The sequence below is a fragment of the Mustela nivalis genome, assembly GCF_964662115.1.
Source record: "Mustela nivalis genome assembly, chromosome: X".
In the NCBI taxonomy this organism is placed as follows: Eukaryota; Metazoa; Chordata; class Mammalia; order Carnivora; family Mustelidae; genus Mustela; species Mustela nivalis.
In genome coordinates, this window is record NC_139040.1 from 40161363 (window position 1) to 40181221 (window position 19859).

At 36.0% G+C, this 19859-nt stretch overlaps 1 protein-coding gene across 3 annotated transcripts in view; it reads right to left on the reverse strand.

Moving 5' to 3' along the window:
* Positions 1-3530: 3530 nt before the first annotated feature.
* Positions 3531-19859, reverse strand: part of RADX (RPA1 related single stranded DNA binding protein, X-linked) — a 78841-nt gene continuing 62512 nt past the window's right edge. For all 3 annotated transcript variants that reach the window (XM_082716958.1, XM_082716957.1, XM_082716956.1), the window contains exons 12-14: positions 19483-19773; positions 11165-11332; positions 3531-4817 (exon numbers count right to left, since the gene is read on the reverse strand). In XM_082716958.1, the coding sequence (XP_082573084.1) occupies positions 4687-4817; positions 11165-11332; positions 19483-19773 (590 nt within the window). In that variant the 3' untranslated portion in view covers positions 3531-4686. The remainder of the gene's footprint in view (positions 4818-11164; positions 11333-19482; positions 19774-19859) is intronic.

The window sequence follows — 19859 nt, forward strand, 5'->3', positions numbered from 1 at the left end:
ATAATGTTGCTCTTCCTCTGCAAGACAGATGTCTCACCACCATGCTCACATTTTAGTCAGTGGGGAAGGGAGGTAAAGGGAAAGAGAGCATTTTCTTACAGCCTTTGGGAAATTGGCTAGTAATTGTACAGATCACTTATGCTTACTTCTGAGCTTAGTCAGAACTTAGTGACAAGGCCATATTTAACGACAAAGGAACCAGGGGAAAGTATTGTAGGTAGCTATGTTCCGAGCTAAAAATGGACAGATCTACTACTATAGAAGAGAATAGTTATTAGGGTCAAGTAAAAGTCTCTGGCAACCTCTTTATAACCATTCTCCTTCCAGGAGACAGTGACCATTCTAAAACAAATTGAATCATGGTGCGTATGGCCACAAACTGTATAATAGCTTCCCAGTGCTCTGAAGATACATACTAAAATCCTTACTATGGCCTACAAGGCTCTGCATAGCCTGCAAGAGTCTTGGTCTCTTTGCTTGTCTCCTCTTATACCCCACTTTCTGCACTCCAGCCTCATCAGTTCTCATTCAAGTCCCCAAACACACATTCACTTTCCCAGGAAAAGCTTTCCCAAGTGCCCCCCACCCCAACTTGGCTTCCTTTGTCATAAAGCTCTAATATAAAGCACATATCTTTCCTCTGTAGCACTTAGCTCAGTTATTTGTATAATTACTTGAATGTCTCTCTCCTCCACAACACTGTAAGCTCTATGAGAGTGGGAGCCATGTATTTTTGCTCGTATTGTGTTGTGTTCCTAGTGCTCACCAAGTACTTGTCGCAGAGTGAGCATTCAAACACTTGGATATATGTTGCAATAGTTCAGCTTATTATTTTATGAGCCCCAGGATTTGGAGATTATCTCACAGCGATCTATTATGTGAAATTATACTCTTCCTCAAACATTTTACTCTGTGTTCATATTAGAGCTTAAAGAAACAGACCTCAGAGTTATAAGCCTAAACTTCTAATTTAATTGCTTGGACAATTTTACATTAAACCATTTAGTCTTTTTCTGTTTTGTTCCCCATTACGAAGTAGATATTAGAACCTTGTTGGGGGTAACTTCTAGATCCTAAGCTACTAGGAGTCAGATGTAGTTATCTCAGAATAGCATCAGAGGTACTCAAATTCTTTAAAAGGTGTTGCTTGATTTTCAGTGAAGATGTGCATATCATTACAAAAAGCTAAAATATTTCAGATTTCTGTCTTAGAAAAAATATATATATCAGCGAAAAGGCAACAAGTTAGGAAAAACACTAGCAGTAAAAAAAGCAAAAATAAAAACAAAAACAAAAGCAAACAAACCCTGGGATGAAAAAATTTCAATTGTTTTTTTATTACACTGAGCTGCTATAATTGATAAATGGTCTAATCATATTAAAATGTTCTTCATAGAAAACCACATCTTCATGAAACATATAAAAGTAACTCAAATACATTTTCAGTGTTCTAGTAACTGTATTAATAGACCCAAAGAATCATAGTACTGGTTGGGGCCATTATTTTGCAAATTTTACAATTAAGGAAACTAAGGCCTAGCAGTTTAAATGGCTTTCCATAAAATTTCTCAGGCATTTAGAGACAGAGCTGTGGTTAGCTTTAAATCTGTTTTTTCAAAATCTACTTTTCATTTCTTTAGTGTAAAGGAAAACAGAAACTTAAGGCTAGAAGTGGTGTCAACATAATAATGTAAGAGTGAAGATAACATAATGAGTGTTATGACCTGGACCAAGAGATGAGTTTATATGTAATGTTTCTATTTTGGACAATAGACAAATATAATATTACTTGACTCGAAGATAATCTTGAAGAACTGGAATCTTCAGACAATACCCAAATTTGGTTTTGTTTTTAATTTTTTAACCTTTTCCCCTAAAATTTCTTTACTAAAAGCAGTTAATTACTGAAATATTCAGGACTCGGGGAGCCTGGGAGGTTCAGTCCGTTGAGCATCTGCCTTCTGCTCATGTCATGATCCCAGTGTCCTGGGATGGAGTCCTCATTGGGCATCCCCTTGGGTGGGGGAGTCTGCTTCTCCCTCTGTCTCTGCCCCTCCCCACCACTTGTGCTCTCCTCTCTCTCTCTCAAATAAATAAATACATGAAATCTTTAAAAAAATAGAAATAAACTGGGGGTTTTTGGAAGGGAGGTGGGTGGGGGAATGGGTAGTCCTGGTGGTAGGCATTAAGGAGGGCATGTATTGCATGGAGCACTGGGTGTGGTACATAAACAATGAATTTTGAAACACTGAAAAAATAAAATTAAAAAAAATCAGGACTCAATAATATATATTTTACTTCCCATCAGTGTACCTGCAAATTCTTGGGTAGCAATGTTTAAGGAAGGAAAAAAGAAAAAAAAATGTACCTAAGAAGCAAACCAGTGAACAAGCAACCAGTACAAACCACAGAAATGACTTTAGAATAACAGAATCGGTTATAACATTGGTCCATATTGGCAGAGGTTATATAGCTCAAAATATCAAATGTTATTACTGTCATCAAATAAATGTGACACTAATTTCTTAGAAGTCCTTTTCTTTTTCTTTTTTAAAAGATTTTATTTATTTATTTGACAGAGAGAGATCACAAGTAGGCAGAGAGGCAGGCAGAAAGTGAGAGAGAGAGGAAGGGAAGCAGGTTCCCTGCTGAGCAGAGAGCCTGAGCGATGTGAAGCTCAATCCCAGGACCCTGGGATCATGACCTGAGCCGAAGGCAGAGGCTTTAACCCACTGAGCCACCCAGGCACCCAGAAGTCCTTTTTTAATATGAATAAAATGAATGCAGGATAATTCCATAAAGAAATAAAAATAGCAGGGATAACAGGTGCTCAGATTCTTTCTTTCATAGGTTACTAAAGGATTTCAATGCATATAGCTCATCTGCCATCTAAAGGGAGAGACTGTGGTTCTCCAGTAGATTATATAATATTTCACAATTTACTAATTGATTCCTTAATTTGAAAGTGACATCATGGTAATATATTTGTGTGGCTTTGGAATTAATGAACACATTTTCAGTTGAAGGTAAGTTCTTGTGATGGTAGTTTGGTATTTTCTTAGGAAATGCTACCATAGCTATCCCATTTTAAAATACCAAAAATGTGGACACAGACATGTAACTCCAAATTTAGATAGAAATGCTTCTAGAATGTAAAATAAATTGCCAGGGAAGCTGTTTTTAAAGATCCTAAATTTTCAAAAATTGTTCATATTTCTTATTCAATATGAGAACAAAAATTATACCCATTAAGGTGTGTAGCTTTGAAATCTCAGTCTGAGGTTTTTCTTCAATAGCCATGTAAGTATTAATTTTTCCCTTCCACAGCATTTACATGTCAGTAAAATTGAATTCCCGTTTAAAGTTTATGATAGTTTAATAGAGAAACCCAGATTCCATTTGATAAACAAGTCTTCAACCCACATGGAAGAATCATCTTGGTTCATTTAACAAGTATAGTCTATTATAGGCCAAAAAATATGGAAGAGGGATGTCAAGTACATTAAAAATGAGACAAGAGACCAAAAAAGTTACTGTTTTAACTTTAATAATACACTCAAAATTTTAACACAAGAAGTCACTATTTTAATTAACATTTAAACACAATTATAAGGAACAAAATGCTGAATGCCTTGATGAACAAAGTACAGCATCTGTCTTTAGATTCACGAGCTGTCCAGAACATTTAAAATATATAGCATATGAAGTCACAGAACCAGAGGGCTAGAAGAAAACCCCACAAGGTAATTGCTTATCTAGATTGATTGATCTTGACATTGAATACTTTTTAACTCATGTGATGGTCATTTTGGTCATCTAACTAACCACATAACTGTCAACCACAGGGCTTTGCAAATGTGGAATGGTGATTTACAGTTAAAACGAAGTATAATAGATAACCAGAATAAAATCCCCTTAGTCACTGTTTTATATTTTCAATATGCACACTTTAAATGTTAATATGAGATAAAATTTCACTATTTAAACTCACATTACATGTACCAAAACTACACATGAATATAGCAAAAGTGGAAACCCACGTAGCCTCTGGCTTTTAAGCTCACACACTGGTCAAAACATTTAGAAATTTGAAGGATAAAAGTCACAATAAAGAGTGAAAAGCCTTAAGACAATTTAACACGCTCATTGTACAGCTGACCAAACTAAGGACCAAGGCAACCGGACCGTAACAATCCATGTGTGCTTTTTGAAAATGACAGTAACCATCACAGTCATGAGAAATGCAGGTTGACCACTTTAGGAGAATTTAATCTTCAAATTAGCAATTCAGAATTTCCCACTATAGGTGAAGAAAAGTGGAAGGATATTAAATATTCACGAGAAGTTAACTCTTATAAGTCAGGATGCCTTAGGCTGAGGCTTGAGAATAAAAGCACTTCACGAATAGAATAGTGAACACAAATCATTACAAGTCAAGATAATAGTTATATAGAAGTAAGGTAAATTTTCTTGATACACAAAAATTGTTTTGATGAACTTTTCAGTAATGAATTTAAAATGAACTGCATTAGCTTCAAACACAAGAGGAACATAAACTACTTAATAACTTTAGATCTTATGTAATATTCTTGCCAAAAAACAGTTGCTGAAATTACCAACAAAATGAGAGAATATCTTTAAAGCAGTGCCCTCCTTATAACCTGTAATCATTTCACTTGCCAATTTTTAAGAATTATTAGTTGGACTATAAATCCTGTGCAGGTAGACTTCTACTTTATTGTTACCCAAATTACAGATATCCAAGATACCGACGATATGCACTCTATCCAGTCTACTTGCAGCTCTTATAATATCACCTAAAAATAAAAAGCAGATGGTAAGTATTGTAAAATAGTTAAATATTTACTTGGATTTAGTATCACATAAGCTGACTTTTTTTCTTATAACATTAACAAATGTCCCTCATCTTCCCTCCAATTTGTCACATATTCATCAAAGTTACATTATGGTAACTTCTGCACATAGCAATGAATATATCACACAGATGCTACTATTAATGTCAAGATATGGGCTGGTATTCCAAAGCCATATTTAGTTATTTTTACTTTTCAAATCTTTTTGGTGGACTAAAGTAAGTGTATATTTTTTCAGGGTTATTTATATGGTACCAAGTAAGCAATTTACTGTTTACACTTCAAGGGAGTACAAAAATAACTTTTTCTATTTAGAATTTAATTGTCAATTCTTTACAAAACTTAATAGATGTAAAGCAAACTACATGTAATTGAAGTTTTTTTTAAAGGATATTTCCTCTGAAACAGCTTTATTAACTAACACTTAGCTTTGTATACTCTCAAGAAGCTCTACCAAAAATGGATCAGGTGAAGGACATTACTGTATATGGTGGAGTAGGCAGTGTCAGAGCTGTGTCCCTACCACTAACTTACGGGCTGACAAAAACTCTCAGATCAACTTCTGCAGAACTCTGGCATCTATACAAGAACTTAAAACAATCAGGGGAAAGATTAATAGAGAAAGAGCTGCCGTACTGTGGTAAGAACGTGCTGAGGTGCTTTAAATTGCCCATGTACTCCCTGTATCAGCAGCAGCCAGGAAGACGGCAGCTAACACTCCTGGTGTAGGCTGTTTGTACCAGATGGTGCCATGCAGAACTTACTCTCAAAGACGTGGTTGTGAGTTTGGGCCAATTGGGAAATTCCCTCAGGGGCAGATACAAAAGCTTGCTTTCATTTCACCTGATTTGGGGCATTCCCACAACTGGGGTAGCTTCCCCAGTGGCTTTTGTTGAAAGCATATGGAGACAAAAACATTAGCCAGAGCAGCTGGGGCAAAGTATAAAGTTGGGACAAGCAACAGATCAAAAAGCCTGAGGAGGAAAGGGTTGGGAAAAGACACATGCGGGGGAATAAGGGCTTTTTACAACCTTCTGTGTACACTGGGACATCAAGAAGCCTACATGCCTAGCGCTGGATGCATACTCAGAAAAGGCCTGAGGAAAAAAATCCAAATATTCACCTCTGGCTGACCATCAGGCTCTGCAGAGCAGGAAGTGAAAGCTAAGGCAGGGCTGTAAACAGCCTGGGAAAGCACTGAACACAGATCCAATGACAAAAACTGGAGATCATTTTTGTCCCTGTTTTCCTTTTCTCTCCTCTAAATATTTAAAGAAACTCTTCCAAACACTAACTGACCACTACTAAGCTGACGGATCACAGACTTCAAGGGCTACACATGACAAAGACTTCATTTTAAGTACGAGAAAATGAAAACATTACGCAGAGCCACATGGCTTTGGAATACCAGTCCATATTTTGACTGACATTAGTAGTAGCATCTGTGTGATATATTCACATAGTATTGTGCAACCATCACTGCTTTCCATTTTTAGAACTTTTTCATCATCCCAAACAGAAGTTTGCATACCTTTAAAATCTTAACTCCCCATTAGATACCTCTGTTTTACTTTCTGCCTCTATGAATTTGGCCTCAAGACACGTGCTCTTAACCTTCATAGGCTGTAAAGCTGTACCTAAAAGCCAGTGGGGGATATAGGTTTTGTGGGGCCTGAAGGACATACTGTTTGTTTGTTTGTTTATTTATTTATTTATTAAGACTGTTTTTTTGGAGGGTGGGTGGAGAGCACACAGGGAGTGTGAGAGGGAGAAAGAGAGTCCCCACTGAGCTGGGAGCCCAATTTGGGGCTTGACTCCGACTCTGGGATTAGGACCTGAGTTGAAGGCAGATGCTCAATCAACTGAGCCACCCAGGTGCCCCAAGGGCATACTATTTAGGATCCCCTTTTAAACATAACAATACTGAAGCAAGTGAGGGCTTCTCAAGCTTAGTCTTTGTTAACATCATTATTAAAGCCACCTCTGTTAGATATGTCACAAAATCTGATGAATGATTTACAACTGTGCAAATTCACTAATGCACAATGAATACAATAATGACAAATATAGAAAATAAGTATATAACTTTCTTCTTCTTTGAATGGGATGGACTTTAATCTAGATGCTTTGGAAAGATTTCGAGATCTTTAGCTTTGATGCTAACTACAACAACCCAAACCTTAATAATTCAAATTGTTATCATATATTGACTTTTATAAATAATGATTAACAAAGTATAAGTAAAACCACTGTTTGAGTAAGTGACTCTGCCTACTTGTGCTAATGCTTTGAGCAAATGACGACCTCTCAAACTACTCATCTGGTACTATGTTAGAGAATGTGCAGATTAAATACTCAGGATGTAGGGCACCTAGAATGGTGGCTGACACAAAACTCAGGTATTAGCAAACAATCATTTTCTACTTTAGAAAATTAATATGAAAAAAAGAAAAACTAGTATGAAATTAAGATGTTATTATTTACATCACATAGGGATTCTCTTAGAAGCACCTTAGAATGAGCTTCTCTACATTTCATTTTAAATTGTTAGACTTGTGTATAAAAACTGTACTTTTTTGGAAACATCACAGATGCACACAGTGAGGGTGACTTCTTTTGCCATCAGTCTGCCAAAGAGTAGCAAGAACAATAATACCTAGCATTTCTAAAGGTGTGAGTAAAGTGTGATTCTTGCTTTTGGTAAAAGTGTAAATCAGTATAAACTTTTGGATGACAATGTGACAGTATCTGCCAAAATTTTAAATGCCTACATATTTAAGTCAGTGACTACTTTTCTAAGAATTCATCTTATAGATATGTGTATAAGTGCAAAAAATATGTATATATACATGGATATATAGATACTCATTGTGGTACTCTTTGTTGAGAGCCAAAATATTTGAAAATAATCTCAACACCAATCACTAGGGGATTGAGTAAATAATTTTGGTACATACACATAGTTAAATATTTATAGGTATTAAAATGAATGAAGCAGCTCTCTATATACTAACATGAAAGCTATTCAAGATACATTGTCAGGAGGAAAAAAGTGGTTATGGAACTACATATTTACTATACTTCCATGTATGTATATTTCTTTAAGACTGTGTGTGTGTGTGTGTGTGTGTGTGTGTGAGACCAAGTGATATTTTTTCCCAGTTGTAAGGGTGGTTTAACATTTGCAAATCAATCAACATGATAAATCGCATCAATAAAAGAAAGGCTAAAAACCATATGATCACTTCAATAGACACAGGTAAAGCATTTGATAAAGTTCAACATCCATAGTTGATGAAAAACCTTTGCAAAGTAGTTCTAGAGAGAACATACCTCAACATAATAAATGCCATACATGGAAAACCCACAGCTAACATCATCCTAAATGGGAAAAAACTCTCAGTTTTTAAGGTCAGGAACACGATGAGGATGTCTACTCTTACCACTTTTATTCAGTATAGTCCTGGAAGTCCTAGCTACAGCAATCAGACAACAAAAAAGAACAAAAGCCATCCAAATTGGTAAGGAGAAGTAAACCATTCAGTATTTGCGGACGACATGAAAGACTCCACCAAAAATCTGCTAGAACTGATTTAAAAAATTCACTAAAGCCATAGGATACAAAATAAAAATACAGAAATCAGTTGCATTTCTATACAGTAATAATGAAAACAGCAGGAAAATTAATTAAAAAGACAACCCCATCACAACTGTAACCAAAATAATAAGATAATCAGGAATAAATCTCACCAAAGAGATGAAAGACGTGTACTATGAAAACTCTAAAACACTGATGAAAGAAATTGAAGATGACATAAAGAAATGGAAAGACATTCCATACACAGAGGTTGGAAGAAAAAATACTGTTAAAATGTCTGTACTACCCAAAGCAATCTACAGATCTTATGCAATCCTTATCAAAATACCAACAGCATTTTTCACAGATCTAGAAGAAACGATCCTAAAGTTTATATGGAACTTCAAAAGATCCAGAATAGCTGAAGCAATCTTGAAAAAGCAGAGCTGGAGGCATCAAATCCTGGACTTCAAGTTATATTACAAAGCTATAGTAATCAAAACAGTATGGTATTGCCATAAAAACACAGATAAATCAATGGAACAGAATAGAAACCCCAGAAATGGACTCACAACTATATGATCAATTGATTTTCAACACAGCAGGAAAGAATATCCAATGGGGAAAAAAATCTTCAACAAATGGTCTGGGACATATTCTGCTTGAAACAAATCACCTTGTTTTTGATTACCACATCACTTTTCTAGTGGTTCTTGCCCTTCATGTCTCAAATATTAACTGATTGGGCAGTATGATACTAGATTTTTTCAGGTGACCATGTTAGTGACTTTTGGAGAACAACTGGCATTAGCAACTGAGAGTTTTGCCTTGATATTTCATACCAATAATAACATATAAACATAGCAGAATAAATGTGATGAAAGTAGATGTTGTATGTCATAAGAAAATAAATAACAAATATTTAAACTATATATTAGGGCACTAATTAAGAAATCTGGACTTTCTGGAAGTGAAAAGAGCTGCAATGTAGAAAGTAATACTGCAAAGTCAGCTACTATATCATCTCTAAAATAAACTGTGGTAAAAGTAAAAGACTCCTCGGCATCAGGGAAATACAAATCAAAACCACAATGAGATATCACCTCACACCAGTCAGAATGGCTAAAATCAAAAAGTCAGGAAATGACAGATGCTGGCGAGGATGCGGAGAAAGGGGAACCCTCCTACACTGTTGGTGGGAATGCAAGCTGGTGCAGCCACTCTGGAAAACAGCGTGGAGGTTCCTCAAAATGTTGAAAATAGAACTGCCCTATGACCCAGCAATTGCACTATTGGGTATTTACCCTAAAGATACAAACGTAGTGATCCAAAGGGGCACGTGCACCCGAATGTTTATAGCAGCAATGTCCACAATAGCCAAACTATGGAAAGAACCTAGATGTCCATCAACAGATGAATGGATCAAGAAGATGTGGTATGTATACACAATGGAATACTATGCAGCCATCAAAAGAAATGAAATCTTGCCATTGGCGACAACATGGATGGAACTAGAGCGTATCATGCTTAGTGAAATAAGTCAAGCAGAGAAAGACAACTATTATATGATCTCCCTGATATGTGGAAGTGGTGATGCAACATGGGGGCTTAAGTGGGTAGGAGAAAGATGGGATTGGGAGGGAGACAAACCATAAGTGACTCTTAATCTCACAAAACAAACTGAGGGTTGCTGGGGGGAGGGGGTTTGGGAGAAGGGGGTGGGATTATGGACATTGGGGAGGGTATGTGCTTTGGTGAGTGCTGTGAAGTGTGTAAACCTGGTGATTCACAGACCTGTACCCCTGGGGATAAAAATATATGCTTATAAAAAATAAAAAATTATAGAATGTTCTTAAAAAAAAAAAAAAGTAAAAGACTCATAAAACAAGAGATCCAAGCTTAGTTTGCAGTAACCATTCCTGCCAAAAGTTACTTCATCCTCAGGCACAGTTCATAAAACTTGTTTAAAAACAGTATGTACTCAAGAGTTTCATCATCTTAGAAAGACCCACCACAAAATCCCAAGATAATAAAGGCTGTCTTAAAAGTTCTTTTAAATGTAATATCCTTCTAAGCTCAATAAGAACTGCTAGAAACTTTACTACCCACTCAGGAAAATGAGATGACAATAGGAAGTAGATAATTATAACTGGATACACAATTTTATGGGAACATAGAAATAATTTAGAATTCAGTAAATTATGTAGCAGCCTAAACAATTAGTCAGTTGAAGTGTTTCACTATTGGGATTACATGAACTCCTAGCCGTCCTCAAGGAATTTATTGCATAGCACTTGAATAACTAAACATTTATAAGAGAAAACAACCATACTGTACTAGGCTGTGGAGGTCTTAAAATTTCAGGCAATTGTAAAATGAAAGGATAGATCATTCTGCCTTAGTTAAAAGGAGAGAGGAGTTGAACTGGCACTGCTCCATGTTATACCACTTAAATCTAATGAATACTTACATTTAGAAATGTATTATAAGAGAATATTCTTAATGTCTGCCTGGAAGCAAAACCATTAATTTGTCCAATTTTATTTAAAAATATATTCTCATTTATAAATCTTGGGGCACATTTACCAAACGCCCCTTTAAATTATATTGAATGTTAAAGCTAGAACCATTTATATAATTACATTTTAAGATTAGAAGTGTTTACAATATTAATTTTATCCTCTGAGTGAAAGGAATACTGAAATTATCTTACCTGCAAGTGCTCTTGAACCTGCCAGTGTGTCATTTCCAGGTTCATCCTGCGGATACACACAGCTGTAATTCATGCAGGTTAGTAATGTGTCGATTTGGGATGTTCGGAGATCTTCTGGACAATACATGGGCAGGAATGCAACATCAATTGCGATCTCATGGTTCAGACCTATATAGAAAAACCACAATTTGTTAAAAGTGGGTTAGTCAGGAAGGTAATGAGGCCAGGTTTGCTAGTTTGATCCTGACATATGCCAGGTAGTTTCACGTGTATAAATGCATGGTTTCAAAGCCAGGAACTAAACACTTTGCTGTGTAAAACTTTATGAATACATGCAACTGGTTGAAGAGGAGGCACTTTAGTGCAGTCTATAACCTCTCCTGGAAATAACAATCCAAAATGTTTTATCAAAAACCAAAAAACCCCATAAAAATCATAACCCCCCAAAAAACTCCAAAGTGTTTTACTTACTGATAGATTATTTAAATTTTAATATCCAGAGGATGATCTGGTCACATAAATGAAGACAAGTATAATATTTTCTTGGTCATTATGTCAGGGGCCATTACAGAATAGAATAATTCAGAGATAACTATTGGTTCCCTTTATGCCATTTGGACTTAAGGATGTATGACTCAAGAAAAGCCAGGGATGGTGGTAACAAGGTCCCATCTGTCCTTTATTATACAATACAAACTTCATTTACTTACCATTAGGGTTATAAAAGTTGCAGCAGAAAAGGGGCTATGGGGGAGCAACCAAAGTAAATCCTGACCTGTGACTGTCATCTCTTTGTTAATGGGTTAATGTCTACTAGGGTGGATATAAAAGACTTCTTGAGGGTGCTTGGGGGGCTCAGTCGGTTAAGTGTCTGACTCCTGATTTCAGTTCAGGTCATGATTTCTGGGTTCTGAGATTGAGCCCGGCATTGGGCTCTGCACTCAGGGGGCAGTTGGCTTGAGGATTCTTTCCCTCTGCCTTTCCCCCTGTTTTTGCATGCTTTCTCACTAAAAACAAAACAAAACAAAACAAAACAAAACAAAACAAAAACCTTTCTTTTAAAGACTTTTTAGAGGCAAGGCTTTGAGCTGGGTACAAAAGGTTGAATAGCATTTAAATAAACAAGAGAGAAGTTATTTCCGGCAGAGCGGGGAGTAGCCAAAATTATAGATCAGAGTAAGGAGACCGTCTTGACTGAACGAAGGGTAAACACACAGAACACAGTTTGAAAACCCTATGAATTCTACCCAGTCATCCCAAACAGAACCCTGGAGGTTATCCTTAACTTCTTCCTTTTGTTCTTCCCTGATACATAGCAAGCAAGTTTTATAGATCCTATGACCTTATTATCTCCTCTACTCATCGCTATAGTGATTCTTAACTACTGGGCATGGGTCAGTAATAGGTAAACAAACTCCTTCCTGTTAAACTGGAAACTGATCCAGAAACACAAGGGCATTTTTTTGCCTTTAAAAAATATATATTTTATTTATTTATTTGACAGAGAGATAGAGCCAGAGAGCACAAGTGGAGAGAATGGCAGAGGGAGAGGGAGAAGACGACTTCCCACTGGGCAGGGATACCGCTACATCCCAGGCCCCTGGGATCATGACCTGAGCCAAAGGCAGATGCTTAACCATCTGAGCTACCCAGACACAGTATATATTTTTGCTTTTTATGGGCAAATGACACTAAATCTCCACAGCTTTAAGTTTACATACAACTTAGTGCTCTTTAAAGGTTTTAAGGATTACTAAAGTTTGGTATTCATAAACTGTAATAGTCATGATAATCCAGAATTTACTGAGTATTTCAATTCAGTATAAGAAGTGTAACTATCCCATAACTCTAAGCAATGTTGCAAAACTCAAGTGGAAGTACACATGCTGCTGGGGCGCCTGGGTGGCTCAGAGGGTTAAGCCTTTGCCTTCGGCCCGGGTCATGATCTCAGGGTCCTGGGATCAAGCCCCGCATCGGGCTCTCTGCTCAGTGGGGAGTCTGCTTCCCCCTCTCTCTCTGTCTGCCTCTCTGCCTACTTGTAATCTGTCTATCAAATAAATAAATAAGATCTTAAAAAAAAAAGTACACATGCTGGTATCTTATTTCCTTGATTCTAAGACCAAATTTAACTCTAAGATATACCATCAACTTAATAACAGTTTTAATAAAAAGGAAACTGCATTAAACGTATCCATTGACTGTAAGATGCATTCCAACTCCAAAGTGTAAAAAAAAAAAGAAAGTATGGGCTTATAATTGAGAAAATATCAGAAGTTGGAAATCCTGATATTCTCAGAAAGGTAGTTTTATTATCTGTGTGTCACTGATACTATTTTGAATTATTTTCTACATAATAAAATACGGCAAGTTTAGCTTCATCATTACTCATGAAATTTGTCGTGAGCTCTTTGGTTAAAACTAGAGTTCCGGGTATAAATGTATAAGTAAACAGGTCTCAGAGCCTCCATACTTGCTGTTTCTGTGCCTAGAATATTCTTTCCTCAGATAACCAGATTGTTTTTTCACCCTCATCAGGATTCTGTGAATTGTTACTTTTACATTTGTGAAATGTTAACCCTAACCCTGATCACTCTATTAAAATGTAATCCTTTCCAGGGCGCCTCGGTGCCTCAGTCGGTTAAGCATCTGATTCTTGATTTTGATTCAGATCATGATCTCAGGGTTGTAAGATTGTGTCCCAAAAACCAGGCTCCACAGTGGGCGTGGAGCCTGATTAAGAGATTAAGATTCTTTCTCTTCCTCTCTCTCTGCACCTCCCCCCAAAAGAGAAAATGTAATCTTTTCCTACTACTTTAAACTCAAACCCCTTTCTAGCATTTATCACCATCTCTTTAATCAGCAAGCTCTTTTATTTGTTGTGTTCACTCATGTAACCTTGTAACCTCAGGACTTAGAACAGTGCTGCCACACATTAGATGCTCAGTAAGTACTTGTTAAATTGAGAAAATGAAAGTACACGTACGCATCTTTTACCTATAGTTTTCAAATACTAGACTTTAAGACATTTGTATATTAAGTGTTCAAATATGAATTCATCTGTATTCCTGTTATCAATGAAGAGGAACACAAATTATCCTTCCTATAGTGTGCATACATTTGTATTTCAATGGTGACTTCCTGTTTATGTGTTACTTCAGTAAGTAACTTATAATTTACTGTCTAGGTAAATGTAATCATATATCTGGACTATATTCAAAATTAGAGGAAAATATAAAATCAAACAAGTTAGTTCATATTATTCTTTTGTAGTGTGTGCTATGTGCAATTTATATATCTTCTTCCTCAATTCTTTGTGACCACTAAATTTCTTTTCCAATAAAAAGTGTGAAAGTGTGTGTGTGTGTGTAGGTGCATGTATGCATACACATGCACATGTTTGAGGGGAGGCAATTTATAATCCTGGTACCTAGCATAATGCTTGCAATATACCATATTTTACTTACTCTAAGATGCCACTAAGAAAAATGCTACCAACTGAACAAAGGCATGATTTCAATTGTAAGATGCATACTGATTTTTCAGAGGTTAAAATACGGGGGAAATGGGTGTCTTATGGTGATGAAATCTGATAGTAGGTACTTCAGGTTTCATACATTATAATCACTTTCATTATGCAATGAAATTAGGGACAGAATTAAAGGGTGGCAACAGTAACCTAGCTCTGGAGCCCATATAATCCAGCATACTGCTCTAATGAGATATAAGAGTGGAGAAGCATCTCAGTGGGATAGGATATCCTGAGGATGTCGTCAGTGAGGTAATCAACAGTGAGAAAACTCAATGCTACTCAGTTAATGGTTCTGATAGGCTTCAGAATGGAAGGAGGCATACTTTATGGGTAAAAGTAATTGGCCCTGAGCCCGCAGCTAGTACCAAGGAGGGAAGGAGTTATGTTGGCCTGCTTGGTTGCTTTAATAGAACAAAAAAGTCAAGGTAAGTAAATCCTTATTATTTCAATATAACCACAGCATATTAAATTGCTTTGATGTTATAATTAATGCTATTAAATTTTAAATTATCTTTTAGATGCATTTTACAAAAAGGAAAAGAACAAACCATATAAAAATTAGGGGAGTTTTTCTTGACTTGCGTGAGACAAAATGGATGACCTACAGAGGTTTACAAAAGACTGGCTGAATTATGATCCTTATAGCCTAGGTCAAATGCAAATTGAAGAGAGGACTCTTAAGCTGTGATCGACTCAGGATTTCGAGGGTAACTAAATCAATGTTAGTAAAGCCAATAATATACTGATGCCATCTAGGAGTCTAATCTAGGTTTTGAAAACTGTTTTCTTGTATTTAAAGGGGGGAATAACTTAAAATCAGGAGAGACTGACCAATAGATTTTGTAGTGGGCCTAAAGGCCCTGAAAATTTAGTTTGTTACTTCATTCCAGTATCTTCTTTTTGAAATGTGTGTTATTGCATAATAAACAATGGACTGAGCTTTTAGCACCCACTAAAAACATCTATTTATTTGAGACAAGTAAGATGGTATGGCAAGGATTTTAATATAAAAATCAGCATTTCTGGAATAGGTTTCTGATGTTGCAATAGTACCCCACTGTTGTTGGGAGCTATTAGGATTGTATATAGGAAGATTAATAATTCCATTCAATGTTCTCAATAATGATTAATCCCAGACCAGTCAGAGTTAATGCTTATAACAGAGTTATGGTATGGATAACCTTTCTAGCTCCCAGAATAAGACACTTCAAAATTACTGAGTCCTTCAGGGATCAGCAAGATACTGCAGAGGGATAATTAATCACTGGAAGATAGTAACAATGTAGGTGGACAATCTTCATGTCGGAAGAATTTAAAGTATCATAGAGATTTATCTGTCTGGATTGGTTTAGCTAGTTTTATCTAAAAACAGAGGTCTATAAGAGGGGTCAGCAAACTATGACCTGAAAATAAAACAAAAAAAACAACAAAAAAAACTATGACCTGGGGGGGGGGTCAAATCTAGCTTGTACCTGGTTTTGTACAACCCATAAGCTAAGAATATTTTTTTTACATCTTAAATGGTTGAAAAAAATCAAATGAATATTTTGTGATATGTGAAAATTATAAGCAATTCAAATTTCAGTGTCTATAAAGTTTTATCCAAACACAGCCATGCACATTCATTTATATATTGTCTATGGCTGCTTTCCCACTAAAACAGGAGAACTAAGTAGTTGGGACAGATACTGTATGGCCTGCAAAGCCTCAAACATTTACTACTTGGCTTTTTACAGAACAAGTATACCCCCATGTACTGAACACATATAAGGTCATCTTTCAGTTTTAGGATTATATCCTTTAACAAATAGTACCATATTGAGAGATGTATTCGTTTCTTTTGAATTCATTGCTCACACCATGCTTACGACGGATTGCCCATTGTCTGGTCTCATAATACAACTTAGGTTTCATATTTTCACAAAACGGTATAATAAATTCACCACTTTTACATCTGATATTTGCCACTTATTTTAACCAAAATCTGAGAGTATCTGGGGCACCAGGGTGGCTCATTTGGTTGTGTCTGCCTATGCCTCAGGTCATGATCCCAGGGTCCTGGGATTGAGCCCCAAGTTGGTCTCCCTGCTCTGCAGGGAGTTTGCTTCCTCCCTCTGATCCTCACTTGTGCTTGCCCTCTCTCTCTAGTGTTTTCTCTCTCTCAAATAAATAAATAAAATCTTTTAAAAAACCCCAAATCTGAGAATATCTATACTTCAAGTCCTATTAAGAGAACAGTATTTCTTAATCTTAATTCTACTCATGTATACCAGAAAAGCAGGACACATTCTTGTCATTGGCTCTGGTGTAGCAGTAAGTCTCTCTTAGGAAGGTAAGGGATATTGAATAGGCTGCTTCTCTGCAGTGTACCAAAATTTTAAGGAGTGTGGGAAGGCCTCCCTTGGATGATTTTGATAGGTTACCTCTTCCCATCAAGGTTCTATAAGAATCAGTAGATCAGCTCTAGGTGTTATGTAAGTGATGATTTGCTGGATTCTACTCCTAAAACTAATATCACACTATATGTTAACTAAAGTTTAAATAAAAGCTTGAAATATTAAAAAAATGAATCAATGGATCAGTACCATTTATTTTTTTTTAAGATTTTATTTATTTATTTGACAGAGAGAGACCACAAGTAGACAGAGAGGCAGGCAGAGAGAGAGAGAGAGAGGGAAGCAGGCTCCCTGCTGAGCAGAGAGCCGGATGCGGGACTCGATCCCAGGACCCCGAGATCGTGACCCGAGCCGAAGGCAGCGGCTTAACCAACTGAGACACCCAGGTGCCCCAGTACCATTTATTTTAGTTCTCTAGGTTTCATTTATGTATTAAGTTAGCCATTAGAGAGCTAAATATATGGATTTTGTGATAATTAAGGTAAAAATATACTCCTTTACAGAAATGTTACTAAGCTTTGACTAATTACTATATTGATTATATTTGTAAGTATGATGAAACAATCAATTACCTGAAGAACATTTTTATATCTTTAAAAAAGAAAACTATAGATGAAAATATCAAACTACTGTTATTCTATCTTATTTATACAACAACTTCATATGGTAAAATCTGATGTGAGTTTTAATAAAGGAAAAAATAATAGGTTTTCTATATATGAGTGTTTGTTTCATCTGTAATAGGAGACATGATTTCTAATCATGGCCTTGGTTCTACCTAACCAGGGTATAGGACTAGATGATATGCAAACTTCTTTTAACTTTAAAATTGAATACCTCATCAGGAAAAAAATCCCTTTCTTTCTCCCTGCCAGAAAGTTGACCAAAAATTACTGCCAAATGGTAACTTAGTTATTTGCAAGTATCTAATAATATGTACTTTTCCTGTTTCCTTTTAAATGTTCTATTTTGTTTTATCCATCTGTGATTTATTTTTCACTGTCTTTTATTCCTGTAAAATACCTTAAGTCCTTGAAAACAGGTGGGACATAAAATGGCATAATTCTAGTGTGGACTAGAGCTGACTGGACAGAATGACACATTTCACATTCGATTCTTGCTTTTAAGTGATGTAAAGAGACCAAGTAATGCAGTCTAGTAAGCAGAAGCATTTGAAACAGGTCTTATATGTCTAACAGAGTCAGGAGAAATTAATACTTTTTGTAGACTGTACACATACACACAATTAAACATACAAACATATGTGTGAGGAGACAGAGAAGAGGGAGTGGGAGAGAGTAAAAATGAAAAAAAAAAAAAAGAAAAAGGAATCCTAATAAAAGTCAAGGTAATTTATTCTAGTACTCTAGATGTAAAAATCTATGAAATGTACTTTTTTCAGCCATTAGATCTATTTGCTAATGACTTTTCCTCATTTTTAAATTTTAAGGTAACAAGACCTTTCTTTAAGATACAAATACAAATAAACATTTTCTTTGACTCTGAGAATAGCTTATTTTGGCTGAGATTTTTATTTTAGAATTAGTTTTTTGATCTGTATGTTTTTCATTCTTTGGAAAGAAACATAAAATTAAATATAAGTTTAAAAATGTCTTGACTTTTTAAAAGTTTTTATTTCAATTCCACTAAGTTAACATAGAGTGTAATATTAGTTTCAGGTGTACAACATAGTGCTTCAGCACTTTCATACGTCATCCTGTGCTCATCACAACAAGTGCACTCCTTAATCCCCATCATCTAGTTCACCCATCCCCCACCCATCTTTCCTCTGGTAACCCTCAGTTTGTTCTCTAAAAAAAAATGTGTTGACTTTTAAATTTCTGTAAGTTCCATGGCTACTTCTCAGGTTTGAGTAACCTGAGAACATTCGTTTATTTTCCCTTATAGACCAGGGAAGATTTTTAGCTTCTTTCTGTTACAACCTGAGATAGCTGAGAATTTCACTTTTTCAGGGACTAAACAGAACTCTGTTCATAGAAGTTTCTCTCAGTTGGTGCCCCCTTTCTCTTTAACATACACTTTACTTTTCAATGGTTCAGATACACTGAGAAAGAAGCAGAGTACCTGAGCAAGAAAGTGGTGGCTAAAGAAAACAAAATTCGTTTTAGAAGTAGTCAGGTAGTCTGTTGGTTCCCATTCTTCTCTGCCCAAATACTTTCCTAGGACTTGCCAATGTTTAAAAACCTACAATTAGAGCTTAATGTACTCCAGAATTAGTGCTCCATGCCTCCATTGGTTTGAGCTAAACAGGAACTCTCCTTGGACTTTTTTTTTTGGGAGGGGGAGCTTATTTTTTTCCAAGCAAAATAGTATTGTCTATATTAAAAATATATTAAACTAATGATATTCAAAGAAAAGGACACTTTGCTTACCTAGGATGGTTACTTCAAAATGTCCAAGGCTTAGGGCACTCTTAAAGTCCTCAAGGTTTTGGGGCCTTCCTTCTGGTGGTATGTACTTTGCAGGCTGAGAATTAAACTGCTCAGTAAGGAACTTCCTCTGCTCGAACATAAATTTTCGTGGAATACTTTCAGGATAAACATGGCTGTAATGCAGGTGATCAATTAAGCCAAACTTCTTCTCTCTCCACAGCTGACTTTCCCACCTATCGCCTATAGTTCTTTTGGCTTTTCCTGCGGTACTGGTGCTTGCGCTTTCTTGACCTATTAAAGAAAAATGAGATAGATACAATGGACTTGCAAACTAATCAAATTAAATCATTCAGTACAAAAAGTACAGATTAATGAGG